The 20,486-nt window shown below is 38.0% G+C and overlaps 2 protein-coding genes across 3 annotated transcripts; one reads left to right on the top strand and one right to left on the bottom strand.

Moving 5' to 3' along the window:
• The first annotated feature begins 2,250 nt into the window (after positions 1 to 2,250).
• On the top strand, positions 2,251 to 4,235 carry apela (apelin receptor early endogenous ligand). Its single transcript, XM_053338815.1, has 2 exons — positions 2,251 to 2,337; positions 4,146 to 4,235. Exons 1-2 carry the CDS (start codon positions 2,251 to 2,253, stop codon positions 4,233 to 4,235), a joined length of 177 nt encoding a protein of 58 aa, XP_053194790.1.
• A 1,576-nt stretch (positions 4,236 to 5,811) lies between these two features.
• On the bottom strand, positions 5,812 to 19,898 carry tmem192 (transmembrane protein 192). 2 transcript variants are annotated; one of them, XM_053332408.1, is made up of 6 exons: positions 19,786 to 19,898; positions 16,985 to 17,137; positions 16,266 to 16,527; positions 16,051 to 16,173; positions 7,816 to 7,921; positions 5,812 to 6,614 (listed from the first exon to the last, which is right to left on the bottom strand). In XM_053332408.1, exons 1-6 carry the CDS (start codon positions 19,813 to 19,815, stop codon positions 6,500 to 6,502), a joined length of 789 nt encoding a protein of 262 aa, XP_053188383.1. In that variant the 5' UTR covers positions 19,816 to 19,898; the 3' UTR covers positions 5,812 to 6,499. The 2 variants fall into 2 exon arrangements, with proteins under 2 accessions (XP_053188383.1, XP_053188382.1); XM_053332407.1 differs by having other exon boundaries at positions 16,985 to 17,140; positions 19,786 to 19,896.
• Between the last annotated feature and the right edge of the window lie 588 nt (positions 19,899 to 20,486).

Here is a 20,486-nt window from a genome sequence, read left to right as displayed (position 1 = left end):
TCAAATAGGGGAAAATAAAAGTTTTTTAAAAGACAATGGCAGCTGATATGCAAAGTGCAGCTAGCAGCAGAAAGAAAAAAAAACAAAACTACATACCTCAGCAGATAGTTTGCAGCAGGATAAGTGTGTATGTGTATGTGTGTGTGTGTGTACGCAAGTGTGTGCGCTTGTAAATTGGCCAAATCCATGAGGAATCTCTGTCATTTCCAGTGACATTTTTGCAAACACTGTAAAGCAATAAAGGCAACATTTGTTAAGACATCATGACACACACACAAACACACACACACAGTAAAAACCCACAATTGGAGAGACTCTGTCCTCTTTTGTCTATTTTTCAGGGCTGAAGAGAGCCGACAGTCCAGATGCTTGTTCAAAGTCTCTCTGACTATTTCGAGCCCCGCGGTCCATTAGTGTCCTGCTGCTTCTCTAATCCTCATTCACATGTAATGGCTGACATTTCATCTTAATGTGTTAATTCATTAGCTGGGTGCTGAATGGAGAGTCTCAGTCCACAGAGACGGCTGTAAGCAGACACGCTAATGAGTCCCCACACCGTGCAAAAAAAAAAAAAAAAGCCAACAACGACTGCAGAGCTTAATGCCAAAGTGAAATAGTTTACCTGCTGCAAGAAAATCCCCCTGCTGTACCACCAGCTGACAACCTGCATGAGGAGCGGGGCCACCTGTTGTTGGAGATCTTTCCATTCTGGTGAAGAAACAACACCTGAGTTTGAGAAGAGATTCATTTTGACACCTTTTTTTTAAAGAAATATAAACACAATTTGACAAAAAAAATGTAACACCACAAGCCAAAGTTGTCATATCTTAAATGGTGTCTAACAAATAAGCAGCGACGCAACATATTAGCTTCAACAAAATGGTCTAAAACTGGCAAAATGTGATGTAAATCAGGAATTGACGGATCTCTGTACATATCAAGAAAAAACTGATTGATTAAAGAATAAATAGTCAAAAGAAAAAGTCTTATAAAGCTTCTGATTGATGCTTTTGGCCCTAAAGTTTTCATTATTTGTTCTTATAGACACATTTTGATCACAGCCCCAATAGGAAGGTTTTTACAGATGGTACTGTTGTAAAACTAGAATTCATTGACAAAAAACTCACTTTAAGGGTAGCTTTTGAGAAAAATACAGAATCTTAAAGTTGTATCCTGTCAAATAAAGATAGAAAGGAGCAACCACAAGACACACACACACACACACACACACACACACACACACACACACACACACACACACACACACACACACAAAGACACTAATAAAGACAGACTGAAGTGGTAGACCACATCCCAGACAGACAGACAGACAGACTTCTTAGTCCAGTACATCTCTGGATTTTATTCAATCAGGACCCCTGCCCCACAATGCTGGGTGCAAACATCCCCCTCCACTACCACTACCACCAACACCACCACCGAAAAGCCCCAGATGTGTGTGTCCTCCGCAGGGTGGGGGCAGGGGACAACTGATGGAGGAGGGACCTGCTTCTTTCAACTATAGCTGTTCTTAAATCTGTGCTCTGATGTTATAAATCAAACACTATTTGCTTCTTCCGCTCTTTATAGTATATACTATATCAATCACTCATCACTACACACACACACACACATTCATCCATACACGGAAATGCAGCATGCATGCAGGAGAGTGCGTGTGTGTTGAAGGGGCATTTGGAGGGTAGGGAGGGGGCTTCCTGTCACTTGAATTACTCTCTACATGTGGGGTCAATATGTGCAATGCTGAAAGTGTGTGTGTGCGTCTGTGTGTTTGTGTGTGTGTCAAGGGGTTAAGGTGGGGGCTGCTGTGCTGTGGGAGTTACACCTCCCCACCATCACCACCCCCAAAACTGCTGCCCCCTCCCTCTAAAAAAAGGCTGTATAAAGGAGATGGGGGGAGAGGTACCTTTGTCACTTTGCTCTCAGTCACAGAGACAATCACACTCTCACTGGACACACAAACAGCCTGGACACACATTCCTCTGGGACATACTGATTATCTTGAGAAAAGAGGGGACTTCTGTGTACTAGTCTCTCCCCACAGTGGGCCTTCTGGACTGAAAGAGACAAGGAGAAAAAAAAAAGAAAGAAGAGAAAGGTTAAACCACACTGAGCATCATCACTTCAGCCCCAACTCGGAGCCACAAGGGACTCAGAGCCAGACTTTTGGAAAACAATAATTTACTTTGCAAAAACTTGCTGAAAGCTCATCAGAAGCTCACTGAAGCCATGAGGATCTTCAACCTGCTCTACCTGCTCCTGCTGCTCGTAGCTGCTGCGGCAACGCTGACCTCTGCCAAGCCAGGTAAGCATCACTTAACTTTACTTATAATGGCTGACAGGTGACCTTTAAATGTTTTTAAAAAAAAAGGAGCTAAGGTCAGCTCAAAACTGAACTCAAGTTAACTATTTAACCAACAGTTCGCTGTGCAAATACTGCAAGTAACCATGGCAACGGCACTGAGCCTCTTACTGAGCTACTTACTGGTTAGTTTAAGCTCCCTGGTGAAAAAATACCTATGTTAAAGTACGTAAATACATACTTTTATAAGTTTAACAAATTACAAACTTAAAAAAATAAATTAAAATGTTATCACATATTCAGGTTTTTTGCTGTGGTTATAAATGAGGAGCGCCAATCGTCAAGGTGAAACGTAAATGTCTCCGCCTTCAGGTCCTCTCTCCTCAGCTCGTACAAAATAAACGTTATCGTGAGTCTTATTTAGTTTAAAGAACTATGGAGAAAGTCAACAAACAGGAAGAAAAATAGCCACAAAGCCACCATAACCAGTTATAAAATGAATAAAACCCTATAGTAACATAAATCAAATACTATCGATTCAGCTAGCTGACTAAAAAAGGGACTACAATTGGGACTTTTCTTGTATATTGGGACCCTAATCGTTACGAATATTTATCACGACAAAGTAGCTAATTTAGGGTTAACTTCTATTTATCTGGTGTAACAATATGGGGTTAATTACCTGAGAGTTTGACTTTAACGAAATTGTTTCACTTTATTCCGATTCTTCCGACACAACCTGAACGCAGCGACAATTTGCGCACTGGGTTTGGTGGTGCGTTAAATGTAAATTATGGACTTTAACTACACTTTTAACTCCAGAGTCAGACTTTAACGGAGCAAACTACTTCTCTGAGGTTAAAGTTTTAATTTCGCTCATTAAAAAGGGAGATATTTAGCTTTTCTTATGACTTATTTTGCAGCAGGTGCGCTGTGGCTGTGCGTAAAACCACGAGCTGGTTTGCGCTTCAGGCGCAAGAGACGCAAACAGCTGCTGTTACAAGAGGGAGGTTTTGAGGGGCTTTCGCAGGATGTGATGAGGTTCATGTGATGATGGAGGGGATGAAGGGAGGAAGACGAGGAGGGGATGAGGGCGGAGCGCCGCCGGGGATCGCACAGCGGCCCCTGGGAGCCCCTTTTGTCCCCGGCTGGAGGGCTCTCCGGCGCGCTTTTGTTAATCACGGTGTTAAAACGCCATGCAAATACCCTGAGCTTTATTAACATGACATGGAGTAGCAGTGCCAAGTGTAAAGAAGCATAGGCCCACTACCTTCAGGCGTGGGGAGCGGTTTTCTTTCAGAGGTACTCAGAAGGAGAAGAGAGAGGGGGGGGGGGGGGCGGGGGGAGAGAGGGAGTCATAAAGTCATCTGGCAGTTTATCTCTTCCTGGGCTTGGCTGGCAGCCTGTGAACCGCAGGAGTCAAAGTGGATTTATTAGGGACTTTTAAAAATAATCATGTGCTAGGTTTGTGTGTCCCACTTTATTAGAAGGGGGTCGCCCTGCTGTTGGTAAATTGGTCCAAACAGTAAAACCCATGAACGGCCACAATTAAGCTTTCTTAGCTTCAAAATTAAACTTACTTGGAAAAAATGATGTCTGGAAGATGTAGTTCTATGTTTTTTGGTGCTAAATGGGCTGAATTTAATTTGGGATTAATTAGGCCTATCAGGTGATGCTTGAGGGGAGTATGCAGGGGTCCACCTGCACACATAAATCTTGCTTTTTTCACATCAAAATGCATGTATTGGGGGGGGAGTTATAATAACTGCTCTGTCCTGTAGTTTAATTCTGCATATTAAAAGTCAAAAATCTCTTTATTTCAGATTTCCTGAACCTCAGGAGAAAATATCACAGACACCACTGCCCACACAGACGCTGCCTTCCTCTCCACTCCAGAGTACCCTTCCCCTAAAGGTAAGAGACACACGAACAAAGTGCACACGTGAAATCCGTACATGTGTTTTCGGTGTAGTTGAGGTTATGAGCCGAGCTGCGTGATACATGGGGCAAAACCAGGTTACAAGAGCTGGCAGGTGGCAGTTAAGAGGGTGTATGTGATTAGTGGCAGAGGTGTGTATTGACACAGAAACAGGAGTCCAGTGGGGAAAAGGTTCAGGCATCAATCTCACTAACGATGAACAAGAAGGCTTTATTGCCTCGTGGAGTGTTTGAGGAAAAGGGGGGGGGGGGGGGGTTGTAGCTCTTAATTTGAGTAATGTACATGCATAGTCATTTAGCTGTTTCTGATCTCCTCCTAGCACGATACTAAATGCTGTTCCTCCATTACAGGTTGAAGCACAAGAATGACCAAAGGAGAGAGAGAGAGAGAGATATGAACATGAAGCAACTGCAGTGTGTGGCCCAAACACCATGGATGGATCCCAACTAAGAGGCAGACTAGAAGAGAAGAGGAGACTATGGGACACCATGAAAATGCCATAGACAGTCATGTTTCTATATATATATATATATACACATATATAAATATATAAATGTTTCTACACACAACCTGCAGGAAACAAACAAGCAACTTCAGCTTGTGCATGACTGACTTTTCACTCCTACCAAAGAAAAAAATATAAATCATGAAATGTATGGCAGTGTGACACCCACAAATCTGGGGTTGTGCAGCTGCTAGCACCTTCCCTCTTCCATCTTCAAACACCAATACTTAGAGGGAGTTAAACCAACATCTGTCTTTAAGTATGTGACACACTTGACTTTAAAAAAAAGCTGCGGACCAAAGAGCTGGAAACATGTTAGTGACTGCAGCTATGCATCTGGCTACAGCATTCACACAGAACTCCTGCAGAGTGTTTATATTGCATGTATGCACTTCAAATGTTTATTGAATATTGTTTTAAACTTTTTAATAAAAAAATGTATAAATGTAGTGTTGGTTTTTACTCTGTGAGATTCTGATTGTGTGTGTGTGTGTGTGTGTTGTCTGAATAAATGTGGTCAGAAATGAGGAAAACAATAGATAACTCTAAAACTCAGTTTTTAAGCAAGACTTAATTTAAATTTTGAACAATTTAAGAATAGAGTCAGAAGATATCTTTATACGAACTTAAAAGCAACAGATCAAACAGGGATCTTGATACCTGCTATAGTCTGGTTAGCTCCGGGCTCCCAGCAGAAGCCACATGGGAAAGGAGTTGTAAATGCAGCGCTCCCTGCCGAGTTACGGACGCCAGAGCATAAAAGAATCACAATGGGGAACAAACACCAAGGAGCTCGAATGACGACCTCGATATTTCGTTTAACGTAGATTCCCGTGACCGTTGAAATTTAACACAGAGAAAGGTGAGGCGGGAAAAAAGGGCTTTCACACCAGTGTATGTTGACACTGCAGTGTTTCATTTGTTTGTGCTCTTCTTTTTAGCTTTTACAGCACATTACACTGAAGTTTCACTGTGGTATCGTGTGACGGCTCTCATGTCGGAAAAGGCTCAAAAATAAATTCAATTAACAAAATAACAGAACATTAAAGATTTATTGGAATCAGATCACAAATGAACAAACACAGTGATTTAACAGATAGAAACTCACCAAATAAAGCCTTTACAAACACGCACACACACACACACGCACGCACGCACACGCACACACACACACACACACACACACACACAAGATTTTAGACAGATAAAATAGCACTTGCAGACATTATACTTCGTAATTTGATCTCTTTCTTTTGGCTGACCCTGATAGTCCTTCCTCTCCTGTATCTCCAGCTCTTTCAGCTTCTCCTCAGTGCAGATGATCTCTAAAAACAATTTAGTTTCTTCTGTTTCTCACAGTAAACACAAGCAGCAGCATACGTGGGTCACTTGGGGTCATAAGACTGTGATAAAAACCCCTCACCTCTGATCTGTGACCCACGACTCATCCTCCTCCTCCCCCACACCTCACCTCTTCAACTGTCCTCCACTCCCAGTTAATCTCCTACTGTGTTACCTGTCCATATCAGGTGAGGATGCCTCTTGTCTCAGTCTGTGCAGGTGCTTGAGTGCAAATGGATTTTTCTTTTTTTAACTTTTAGTCTTTAATTCAGTGTTTCTTCCCTCTTAGTCCCCTCTTTGAAACCTGACTCTTTCGTGTTCCTGCGGAGAGCCGGGGAGTTAAAATGATCGGGATTCTCCGGAGAGGGACGATGAGGAGGCTGCGCCGTGGTCAGTGCTGAGCAGTGAGGTTGAGCAGCCTCTTGCTCAGTAAGGTGTTGTGCTGCTTCAGGTACTCGATCAGGTCAGCCTGCTTCTCCACCACCTCCTCCAGACTGGAGCCCTCTCTGACACACAAAAAACGACACAAAAGCTCTTTATAGACTTTATGGATGTAATCTGTAAACATTGCTAGCTTCATCTGTCTGTTTATAGACTGGTGATATTCTCTTTTTTTCATCCAGTTATAGTTTACGTATTCAAAGCCTGATTCCTCCTCATCACAGCTTCCCAATGTCAATCAAAACCTACAAAACCACATCAATGAGGCACACAGCTACTCAAGGTGACATTAACCATCATAATAATAAAAATGGAAACCGTAGTTTGTCATGAACCGGTCCCACACACACACCGTCCTGCTGCTTTAAATATTGACAAGCTCATCAAATCTGTGGTTTAAAATAGTCTCTAACAAACGCACAATTTACTCGTCCTTGGGTGACATTGCTAAAAGCTACAGCTCCTCCCTGTTTGAACTAGGCCGGATGTCTCTGAGTGTTTTAGAGCTTCATGGACTCGCTATTTATGAACCTTTATCCATGACTTGATGCTGAGGAAGCCCCTCTTTGATTAGAATAACAATCTGACTTCTGACACTTTCCCTTAGTTCTGACACCATGTTTCCCACTATCATAATGCTACTTTGTAAGCAACAAGCTGCTGGAAATTTGAGGCACAGCCATATTTATAACACCAGCTGCAAGTTAAATTGGAGTTAAGTTGGTCAATGCCACAAAAAGGATGTGCTAAAGAAGAGCCATAGACAGGTTGGAGAAGCCAAACTTTTGGTCTTCTGGACCTTTCATGCGACTTGTTGAAAAATGCAAAAATATAGAACATGGCCAGTTTATCATTTAAATCACTGCTTTCTTGCATTCAGACATAGTTTTACTTTGCATAAATGTCACATAATGGACTATTCAAACAGGACAGGACCATTATGAGTAGAGATACAATATTAATGCAGCATTTTGGCATTTTCAGCTCTACAGAGTGCCCCTGCAGAGCTGAAAATGACTAAATTGAGCTAAAACTCCTAATGGGTCACATATGACGTTTACAAAGTGCTCTGCTAGATATTCACAATTAAAGCAGCCTGCATAGGGAAAAGAAAATGGTACATTTAGGGACTGATGTTGTAACAATGTTGATGCTATAATTTTTGGAAGGATCCTTTTGGGGAATTTTATGAATTATGAAATGCATTTTATTTTCTCTGTGCATGAGAAAATAAACAATAATTTCTTTTCTCATAGCTCTGTGTACCTGAAGCCAGTCTCAGTCGGCAGGCTTGTGATACTGTAGTTGTGTGAATGTTCTTCTTGGCTCACGTCGGGTGCGGCTCGCTCTCTGTTGAACCGCATCACTTGGACTGAAAAACACAAACGATTAAATCTTAGGTTATTTTCTGATTAAACCATAAAAATCAATGTTTTGTTGCACATGAAAACACACAGACACATTATTGAGAAGTGAGAGCTTTCCTCCTGACAATCACTCAGGTGAGAAACAGCACACTTTTAGGGTTTTTTTTCCATCCCTCTCTCTCTCTCCTAAACACACACAGGCTGTTATATCCTGCACTTAAGCCTTATGGGCTGCCATATCCTGCACTCAAACCTCTAATTCTCACACCCTAAACATACACCTTTATACAAGGGGGTGGGGTTAGCGGCAAGGTGTGGTTGTGGAGCATACAGTAGCTGTAAGAGGAGCCAGAGCCAAAATATGGGAGATGGTTTCAATGAAGATAAGGCTGAAGTGCATGTGTGCGTGTTTGCAGGGCGAGTGTGTGAGGAAGGGCAGAAGGAGGAGCTGGCTCAGTATTGATAAGACTGAGTGTCATTAGCCAGAGGAAATTGTCAGGGAGGTTCTAAAGAGCGCTATCTTTACTTTGCTACAGTGTAGCATCTCAGCATCCACACTCACACACAATCCAAAGAAATACTACACATTCCTGCATAATGAGGCCCTAAACCTGTGTGTGTGTGTGTGTGTGTGTGTGTGTGTGTGTGTGTGTGTGTGTGTGTGTGTGTGTGTGTGTGTGTATGCGCGTGCTTGTGTGTTTTTAATAGTAAGCAAGTATGTGAGAGAGAGAGGAGACATTCCTGAGAGGCAGAGATGAAGATGAAGAGATGGAGTGAAGAACTAAAGATGACGGTGAAGGACGATGTCACGGATTTCAAATGAATTTCAAACATTTTTACAGCTTGTCTTGAACTCAAAGTCTCTTTTTTAAAGGAAACAAATGTTCGTTTGCACAAACACTATGAACAGGGTGAATAAATGTCTTCATCTCTATATAATTAGTGCCACAAAATGATGGAATCATGATTAAATGATTAAGATTTCATAAAAAGTATACATTTGATTGTAGTGAAAACAGTGTCTTAAACACATGCATTTATTTATGTAATACATTATATATTATTCTACTAAGATGGGGTTGAGGTTTTCACATAATTAAAGCAGCTTTTTAGTTTTTGTGTCTCCGTAGTTACAGTCTGCCCAAGGATCTGAAAGCAGCTTTAAACATCATTATCCTGGCTTTTCACTAAAATATCTTTTATCTGCTTTATGTAGTTGTTATTTTATTGGGTCTGTTACATTTTCATCTATTTAAATATGCTCATGTGCTTCAGTCTTGTTTGTCTCACATTTGTTTTGTCTTACTGTCGGCTTGTCCGTCTGTAAAGCACTAACAAATAATGAAGCTTGATGGATTTAACTAGTTGATATTAATGCTATTTATTTGAATAATGTGAATTTTGGATTTTTCTTTTCTGTGTCTCTTTCACATCTAATTATGCCGTTAAGTCTGATGATGAGTATATAGTATGTCATGTTTATATTGGTATGATGGGGTTTGTCCGTTTTGTGTAATCTTTGTATTTTTTTTGTGATAATTCTGTATTTGTATTAGTCTTCGATGTTGGACTGACTGATACTGAATTTTACTGTAGTGTAATGTGTGAGTAGTGAAGTGCCAATTTCCAATTTCCATGCTACAATTGGAACAGTATCATTACACTAATCAAACTCCTGAAACACTATTATGAGTATTAACATTTACTAAAATAACTTCCTAAAACTACTTTAAACTAAACAGTGAATTGTATCCTGCTATGACCTGCACATGAACTAACATCAAAAATACTAAATACACCACTAACAAAACTAGGCTGGTAGTTTAAAGTTTAAGAAAGTTGATCAGAAACTACTTTAAATGCAGTTCAGTGTATAAAATTCTAAAAACCTGAATATTGTTGACTTTTACTCTTTTAACCATTAACTACAGACATGTCAGTGTCACCTAGCTAATGTTAACACAGCAAGTCAAATCCAGGAGCTAGATAGACAAGTGGACAGTGACATATGGAAATGGTTGGGAGTATTATTATCAGAATATTTCAACACGTTATTTGATAAAAACACAGCGGCAGATCTCTGATGTTGAGAATAAAGGTTATTTTTAATTTTATTTCAACCTTAATTCCACAAAAGTAACTCAGTTGAGGTGTACACATTGAGCTAAATGTTAGTTTTAATACAGAAATTGATGAAATGTTAAGTCTGGTGTGTAGTGTGTGTAGCAGCATAGTACAGCAGAGGGGGGGTAAAAAAAAAAGAAAAAGAAATGTCAGGATTGATGGATGGATGGAAGAAGGAGTTTAACGAAAGTGGCGCATTTCACACCTCCCTGTTAGAGACACTCACACGACTGGACAGACAGTGCTCAGACCTGGTCTACGCAGATCTAAGAAGCTTCAATCGCCCATCGAGAAGTGCACATTTCCAGGTGATAACAGCGAGGCTGCAGGGGTGCTAAACCCTAATGGGAGCACACACTCGAATTGAAATCAAAGAATCTGAGCAGCTGAGGTGACCGATATTCAGACTGGAGTAGAGTGAAGAGAGGCAGCGTGAACACCTTTTAGTTGTGATGCAGAACATTAAGAGGACTCAAAGTAGTGTGCGAGACTAAAATAAATCCTGCTCATAAAACAGCCTCATGTGAAGAAGCTGCAGATATGAGATAATCTTCAAAGACATTGTTCAAGGAGAAAACAGAGAAGATGCTCACAGTGTGCTGATCCGCAATGATCTACAAAGAGTAACAAACTTCTAGGTGACATAGATAAATAATTTAAAATAAGACTACATTTCTGTCCAAAAAAATGAATATATAGTGTGGAAGTTGAACTGAAATAGAGGCAGGTATGGCTCTTACACATGTCGATTACAGCTGGGAATGTTGTGTCATATTAGAGGGGTATTAACACGTCCTTTCATACCTCTTTTTAAATGTAGAAGAAGACATGACATGGACTGTTTTGACCGATGGACACTTGACTCTGTAACTCTGATCTCTGAGTTTAATGCAGGTCTTATAATGTTTGATTATACAAAGATTTCTACATATAAGGAAACTGGTTCCTATAAAACAAAGCATCACTGTACATTTACTATAGGATCATTTAATCTCATCTTTTAGCTTTCAATAACTGTGGCAGTTAAGTGTACATTTTTCCTCACAGAGCAAGTTTATTTATTTGTGATTGATGAAAAATAAATAATAAATGATGTAAAGTCTATGTGAGAAATCTGTGTTTATTATAGTTTATGAAAATGTCGGGTATAGTGATGTTACATGAACTAAGGACTAATTATAATTCTATATGAATGTTTCTCTATAAAGTTATATTGTTAGGAGCTTCTCATATCAAGATATCACTGTTGTCTAAATGAGCTAATGTTTTGTTGAAGGGACAGACCACAAGTTTTTTGCTACTTAAGGATGAAGATGACCTAAACTTTTCATAAAATGATAATCGAGAAGTAAACATTTAAATATCAATATTGAGATTAGAGCTGAAACTAAATACGGCACTGACAGAAAACTGGCAAAAAAGTGATAATCAGTTTATAATTTCAATCAATCATTTTAGTCAAAATGTCTAAAATCCACTGGCTGCAATTTATTTAGTGTGAATATTCGCTTTCTTAAGTCTTATATATGGTGGCCCATTTCTGATCGATCTAAAACAGAAAGTCGCTGCAAAGAATCAGACACAGAACACAAACACATTTCTGTATTTGGTTGTGTTTTTCTCCAGATGGCAGCACGTGATATCAAACTAATGAGGATGTTTTTATTCATTTTCTGTAGTTTTGTCTCTTTGTGTGCGTTTTCTAGCTGCAGTAGTTTGAGCAGTCAGGGCCACCGTACTCCTATGATGGGAAACTAAATCTATTTGTGGTTTTAAACTGTGTTGGACGAAACACATTTAAATACATAAACTTTTGCTCTTTTACAGCATCTTTTAGGCCTTATCGACATTTACAATACATCTAGCACTTTTATAGACCAAACGATTATTTGATTGAGAAAATAACCATTGCATATCTAATTGAGGTAATGTGGTGATAATAAATTGAGATTAAATTGTACTTATTGCCCTTCAGGTATGTAACAGAGGCAAACAGGGATTTATAACCAATAGAATTATATGAATGTTTAAATGTGCATTATTAGTGTCTTCAATCAGTCTTCAGATATCTCATGTCACTCGCAGATCTGTGTGTGATCGGGGTGTACTGCTGGTATGTGTGTCAGTGTGTGTGTGTTGTTGACCCTGTGCCCTGCAGTGCTTACACTAAGTTCTGGCCGGGCAGAGAAGAGAGATGTATTCTAAGTTAAGCCTTTGAAGGCCAACGCATGGCTTTGATGTGCATGGAGATCTATAGAGGAGAGTGTATTCATGTTAAAATGAGAGGCAGAAACATACAGCAAACCTCAAAAGACACACACACACAGGCACACACACACACACACACACACACAGGCACACACACACATACATACACATGCACTTACAATCAGCACGCACTTCAAAGAGAAGTTGAACGAGGCCTTCCTGTATGGACTTCATAGCTGCAGGCATTATACAGCTCTCCCTTCTCTCTCTCTCTATGTCTCCTCAGAGAAGAGAAGAGAAGATGAAGAGAAGAGAAGAGAGGAGAAGAGAAGTTTTCTCCTCATGAAGAAGATATTCGATGTTGCTCGGACGGTTCATTAGTCGGAGCGATGTGTGTATGTGCTTTAAGAAGGTTTGCCCTGCGAGGCGTCGCTCAGTTTGCGTTGTGCCTGACTGCACTGATCTGAGCAGGAATGTGGTCAGCGAACACAGATATCCCCCCACACCACCACCACACACTGGATCCCCCTCACTGTAAACACCAGGACAATGTGTGTGTGTGTGTGTGTGTGTTTCCCTGTGTTTGGGTGGAGTGGGTTGAGGGTTACCCTTTGGCTAGGCTAAATCCTAATGCCTCTTATCTTCTCTCCTTGCCTATCCGCTATCTTGATCCCTAATATGTGCCCTTCAGCTGCCAAACACACCTTTAATATGGATTTCCTTTCAATACAGATTCCTCAATATCAATATCCTCTGATAACAGCAGATCTGTAACAGCAGTTTTCCTTTACAGAGTCAAAGTAATGCCTGAATGTATTCGCCTTCAAACATGCTGGGAAATATACTAATATATATCATTTATTGTAATGCTGTATAAAGATGTTGCAGCATTTTTTAAATATTAGGAATAGCAATAAAAATACACATGTTAGGGTTTTGAGGTTATATTTGTGATAATAATTTCTGTTGAGCAAATGAATCTATTAATTAATGAGTTGATTGAAGGAAAGTTAAATTATTATACTATTTTTTATAAATGATTTATCACTCTGAGTCATTTTTTAAAGAAAAAATACAAAAATTCTCTCTTCTAGCTTCTTAAATGTTAGCATTTTCTGGTTTCTTTAATCTGTGATAGTAAACTGAATATATTTGAGTCACTGACTGTTGGGCTTTAGGAGACAGTGATTGACATTTTTCACTATTTAACAGACTACATAACTAATCGATTAATTTATAAAATAATGAACAGATTAGCCTAATATTGATGAAGATAACTGTATGCTGCAGCTCTTGATTTCTGACATACTTTTGTGAATAACAGTGCTAATATGATACCTGATTATCAAAAATCCTTTATTTTCAATTAAATGAAATAGTCAAACCTCTCTTTGTTTTTGTCTGTCCAAACACAAAAACAGCTATGAAAAAACTTTATGGTAATAAATAAAGTGTAAAATCAGCTAAATGATGATATACTTTCAGTATTTGTCTGTTTTTGAGACTCTGTGTTATAGACACATTTTGGTTGATATATAAAAAATACAGTGGTTGTTCGAAACGGATCCTCCTTGAGAGTTTGTTGTTTCATTTCATTGATTCCACTGATGAGACAACATGTTCTGCAGATTTAATGTTTACTAATAAATGAATAAAACTAAATAAGAAAGCTTTAGTATTAAATTATTACAGGCACAAACTGAATTCACACTTGCAGAGATTATTGCTGCAGCTAGTGATTATTTCATTATTGATAAATCAGATGATTTTTCTCTCCAATCATCATTTAGTTGATGAAATGTTGAAAACTTTCAGGGAAAATGGCATTTACAATGTCTCAGAGCTACAGTAGTGTCTTTAAGTTTCTTGTCTGTCTTCAGTATGATATTTTAAGACACTGAATTAACTTTATTACTATACTCATTTATGAACAAAAAAAGCTGTAACCATCAAATATTTGGAAATTTTGCTTGAAAAATGACTGAAACAATAACCTATTATCAAAAATAATTACTGATTAATTTTCTGATGATCAAACTATCAATTATTGAACGGCTGCAGCTCTACACTAGAATAATACGAGGCATCAAGCTGAGACAAATCAGCTCTAAACCGCCCTAAAGCACCTCTAACTCACCCGATGCTAATGGCTGACACACTAAACCTAAGATTTCAGCATTTGAGACGTCACCTGTTTTCATTTAAATCACATACTCAAGCTGAACTGTGACTGCGAAAGTGAGTAATTATGTCACATAACTTTACCATTTTGACCTTTTCATTCCTTATTTAATCCTGATGAGAAATAGCTACAAAAACACAAAGAAATCTGTCTGGATAAATCAAATAGCTAGTGCCCTCTAAATAAAATAATGCTAATTAACTTCTGTGCTTTTCCGCATGCTTTTAGTTTCTTTATTCTCCCTAAAGCTGTGACTGATGGCTACAGTTTGGACATTATACATGGAGCATTGTTGCAAAGGGAACAATTCTTTCCAGGTAACGTTTATAATTTACGGTCATTTTCAACACCAATTGGTTCCCTAGTCACAAGGTGAAGAAGAAGAAGATAAAAGATGGGTTTGGTTTGGTTTGTGTGCTGTTGGTATCAGCAGCTAAAAATCAGCAGATCAGTAGACACACAGAGGAGGAGAGAGAGCTGAATGGCTGATTGTCATGCTGTCGAGTCTGAAAAGGGCAGGGCAGGTATTGTGATGCGAATGTGCTCAGATAGAGTGTGTGGGGGTAGTGTGCGTGTGTGTGTGTGTGTGTGTGTGTCATGTTATCTACAGGGTCTGTCCCTCCATATGCCACCACTGGTATTATTACCAACATCCACAGGAAGACTGGTTGAACATCAGTGATGCTGGGACAGAACGTAATAAAAACACACTCAGAGTTAGAGCAATGAATCGATTAGTTGTCAAATATCAGAGGAATCGGCAGCTAATTTGATAACTTATTAATCATTTCCAAATTCTCAGAGTCCAGATTCTTGAATGTGAATATTTTCTTGTTTTTTCAGTCATCAGAGACAGTAAATAACATTTTTTTTGTGACATATAAATGTATTCAGTACGACAGAGCTGCAGTGATTAGTCCACCGAAAATGAATCACCTAAACTAACCACTACTTTTTTTATAATTAATTATTCTCTTGATTCTACGTCTTAAAACGTGAATATTTTCTGCTTTCTTTCGTCTTCTCTGATAATAAACTGAATATCTTTGGGTTGTGGACTAATTGTTGGGACAAAAGAAGACATTTTTATGGGCTTTGGGAAATGGTTATCAACATTTTTCACCATTTTATGGACCAAACAGATTTATGGACATTGAAATTAAAAATGAGTTCCAGCACTATAATACAGTGAACGCAAACTTTAAATTTTTTTGTTAAATTTTGCTGTTAAGATTTCTAAATTACTTTTTATTTGTTTTTCTATTTTATTTGTGTTCAGAGTGTATTAATATAATTTTTGATTACTTTTGTATATATTTAAGGGTATTTGTTCTATTATAAGTCATTATTATTTATTATTATTATTATTATTATTAATTATTATTATCATTTTTACTTTTGTTTGTCCCTTTTGGCTTGTCACTAGTTCTGGCGGAGATTAAGGTAAATAAAAGTATTTTATCCCCCATCATTTACATTGTAAGTCTATTATGGAATGATCTTTTAATGGTCAGTATGAACAGGAGGAATGATGACAGCAACAACCTGACAATTGTTTTAGGACAGACTTGAATAACTGTGACTGTACCCTTAAAGAAATGATAACTGAGATCAGTTTACCTGTGTAATAGATCAGGCACGGCAAACCCACCAAGAGCTCCAACCCCAGCACACTGAGCAGCATGTAGACTTGCACCTTCTTTGTCAATGGAGCAGCCATAACAATTAACAGCAACACATTTCCTACACACAGAAACACACAGAAACACATTCTTCCTTTAGCATCACTGCCACCTTGTGGAGAAAACTTGCAGTACGGCAATATCCTCTCGTACCTGTGGACTGTATAGAGAGCGGCAAGGTCTTCAGTCCCTGCGTCTGTCGATAGAAACGCAGGTATCCTCTGCTTCTGGCTCGGCTGTGATGATGCTGCACACACTTGCTGAACAGGAACACCAGCACCCATAAACCCACCTTCCCAAACACAATGATGCTGTCGCCGCGCACATTTTTCAAAATATTCATACACACCTCCTCTTGGCCAAATTCCAACACACACATCACACCCACACATACCGACAGCACCACATACACGATCTGGAAGGAAAATAGAGAGCAGTGGTAGTGAGTTACACATATCCAAAGTGAGACGCACAAACTCTGAGTATTATTACACATAGAAAAAAGAAAAGAAGATCCGTAGTGAGTTAGTCTAATACTCAACAAAGGGCTATCATGGCATTAATTTACTATGTGATTATCATGGCAACAAATATCACAGTATAGGTTTCACCACAATATCAAGATTATGAAATAACCTTAACCCTACTGACAGCTTCAAAACCTCAAGATAAATAAGTAAAAAATACTTAATAAATGAGTAAGATGAATAAGTGTCAGGTATGATTATATAAAGTAGATTGGTAGATTAATCCATAATGAAAGCAATCATCAGTCAGTCTTTTTCATTCAAAGTCAGGTTCCTGCTGGATTTGAGGAGTAATTGTAACACATGAACATATTCAGTGTGTATAAATGTGTGTGCATATCTTACGTGCAGTAGCGACAGCAGGCTGGCGTGATAGGGTGTTGGCAGAGTCTGAAACTCTCTCCTGATGGCAGAGTGGAGGGCATCAGCGGAGATAAGAGGTCCGTCCACCAGAGAGTCCTCGTCGATGCTCCGTGTCATATCAACTGAAGGCCCAGTCTGCTGAAACAAGGCTTAGTGTCAATGTGATAAAATACAACAAGATCAATTTAACATCTGTCAGCACTGCTGCAGTTATCCTAGCATAATATGCTCTGTGTTATGGAGATATTTGATGTTTTAAGGATTTGTGCATAAAACCACTGTAATACTTTGATTTAATAGGTATTTAATTACCTGAATTGATCAAAAACAGACATTTGTGTTATTTTATTTTATCACATTTAACATGTTTTGTTACACTAATGCACATTTTTGTATTATTATTATTATTTGCACATTGTATTTACCTAGGGTTGCAAAATTCCGGGAATTTTCAAACTTGGAAACTTTCCATGGGAATTAACGGGAATTAACGGGAATTTATGGGAATTAACGGGAATTAACGGGAATAAACTGGGAATTTACAAAACTGAAGGTATGTTCTTATTAGGGAACTTAAATATAGTTGTGTAAAATAATATTTTAGCATAATCCCGACTAAAACAACCAGATATCATGCAGTACAGTTGAATATCTATGATATCACATGCTCACATAGCATACTCTTTACTGCAGGGCTACTGAGACCACGCCCCCTACATGCACTGTGCATTCCTCCATCACATGCACAGATGATGATTTCTACAATCCTACCACACTTTCGAGTCCAGAGCACACAACTTGAAGCCAGACTTTTGAGCCTGTGGTGTTGATGACATTATATGGTAATATATTTAGGGATATTTTTATGTGTAAGTGCTATATTTAGCCTTATGGTGGAAAAAATAAAACTGGTCAAGACCAAATAAACCACAATTTATACAGTAAATATCACTTCAACAGACAGGAGTGGAACTTTGATGTTACTAGTTATCATTTGCACCTATGTAAATAACAATAACTAATAGTTTTAAAAACATCTTGTATATTTTGGATTTTATGAGTTGTATCTCCATTAGGATACATTGGACACATCCCCCTCAGGGTTGTGTAGCTTCACAGACACATTGTTGTATTTTTTCAGAGTTGTGTGTGAAACCATTAAGAATAATAACATTTAGTTGTTTTTTTTTAATATTAAATTATAAATTATTGTATAATTTAATATAACTTCAACAGCTCAGATACATCAAGCGACATTGTGCACCTTTTTTTATCGTCAACTTAAAATAATGTTTTTTAATGAAGGGGTGGACTTTTTTTATCCAATTAATCAATCAAATGATGATACCTTTCCACTAAATTACCCTCAGTTGCCATAAATTCCCATAAATTCCCATTTAATTCCCATAAATTCCCATAAATTCCCATAATTCCCATAATTCCCATGCAAAGTTTCCAATTTGGAATATTTCCAAAATTCCCCAGCTTAACTTCCCATGGAAATTTACCGGAAACTTTCTGGAAATTTACGGGAAACTTTCCACCCCTTTGCAACCCTATATTTACCTGGTCAATATTTTGTACATTACATTTAATTTTAACTAACCCTAACCCTAACACTTAAGGAATATATATTTATTTTTAGAATAGATGTTATCCATAGTTTAGTTTTAATTTTATGTTTTTTTCAACCTACTCTGTTTGGGGTTAATATAGTACTCCCTCCATCCTTACATTTTACATATATTTATATTACTCCTCCAGACTATTTACTAACAATAAATATTGCAACATTTCTGAGTGAGAAGATGTATTATTGTCCCATATGCCAATTAATCGATTAGTTGCCACCGATTAAATTAATCTGCAGCTATGTTGATAGTTAATTCATCATTTTGAATCACCTTTAAAAAGAGAATGTAAAAATTCAGGATGTCAGCTTCTCAAATATGAACATTTTCAGGGAGTTTTTCATCCTCTGCGAAAGTAAATCAAATATCTTTGGGCTGTGGACCATTGGTCAGGACAAAAGAAGACTTTGAATTTGAGGCAATGACTGACATTTTTCACCATTTTATAAACCAAGCAACTAATCCAGTGATTAAGAAAATAATCAACAGATTAATTGATAATGAAAATAATCGTTGCTTGCAGCCCTAATGACATAATGTCAAGACCACAGCACATGTGAATAGTAATGATCATTCAGCCCTAAGAGTGATTTAGGGCTGAATAATTTTGAAATATTATCCAGTTACAATTATTTTGACCTATACTGCAATCGTGAAAACATATGCAATATTAGAAATAATTATACATTTTACATAAATATTCTCATAAATATTGTTCTTATTTGTTCAACCCTAATGTGACATTACCCTGCTGTGCTCACTGACATTTTATCTCAATTAAAATACTAACATTAATGAGTCGATTTATGTACAAAGGGGAGAAAAAAACACCAGTCCAGGTCAGTTCATATTAAATATGTGTTAAAGTGAAAGGGTTTTTGCCTCACCTTCATCTGCAGTTTTATGAAAACAGGAAACAGTTGAGAAACCGAAAAAACGGACTGCTTAACAGCTTTTATTTTTTCATTTCTTTAGGTTTAAATGTGCTAATCTGGTGAGCTGTTGATTGTAAATTAGATAAATAAACTTGTAAATGTGTCTGTGTTGTTGTTGTGGTCAGCTGACAGCTCTTCATTAGCTCCGTGGCTCATAGCAACAGGATCAGCGATAATATGACAACCGCTTAAACTGAAATGACAGACGTGTACATACTGCGTATAACGAGGGTCCCTTTGAGTCCATTTTGGGTTTGAGGTTCAACACAAAAAAGGAGAAAGAACAAGAAACAAAAACACAAACATCAGCACGTAGAAAGGGAGGGCGGGCTGGCGATCCGTTGGGGGCTTCCGGTTAGGCTAGTTTAGTTGTCCCCCCGGTCTTCTGTTGAACTTTGGTTCCTAGCACAATAGTTCCGGCTAGGCTGCATTTTAGTCTATGATTTTAATCAGTTTAATCTAATAATAATAATACATTTTATTTGAAGGCGCTCGAGGACACCGTACAATTAATAAACAAAACATTAAATAAGAAACAAAACAATAAGAAACAAAACAGATAAAAGACAAAAACAGAGTAAGGTGAGGTGCTGCAGTTCATGTTAAAATAGGAATTTAACCCTTACATACTGTTCATATTCTGACTAATAAATATAATATAAATATAATTATAGATTAGATTAGATTTATAAATTACCCATCAGTCATTAATATATGTTTGATGAACCCTTAATAAAGACTAGATTCTATTTATTTATGGCAAAAAGACATTCACAATCACTATACTACTATCACTATACACTACTACTTTAGGTTCCAGGAGAACATTTTATAGAATATGAAGAATATAACGTATATATAACATCAGCTGTACAAAAATAAAAATAAAAACATGCATTTTATTTCTTTTTTGTATAT

Source organism: Scomber japonicus, chromosome 2 (assembly GCF_027409825.1).
Source record: "Scomber japonicus isolate fScoJap1 chromosome 2, fScoJap1.pri, whole genome shotgun sequence".
NCBI lineage: Eukaryota > Metazoa > Chordata > Actinopteri > Scombriformes > Scombridae > Scomber > Scomber japonicus.
This window is presented reverse-complemented; position numbering and strand designations above follow the sequence as displayed.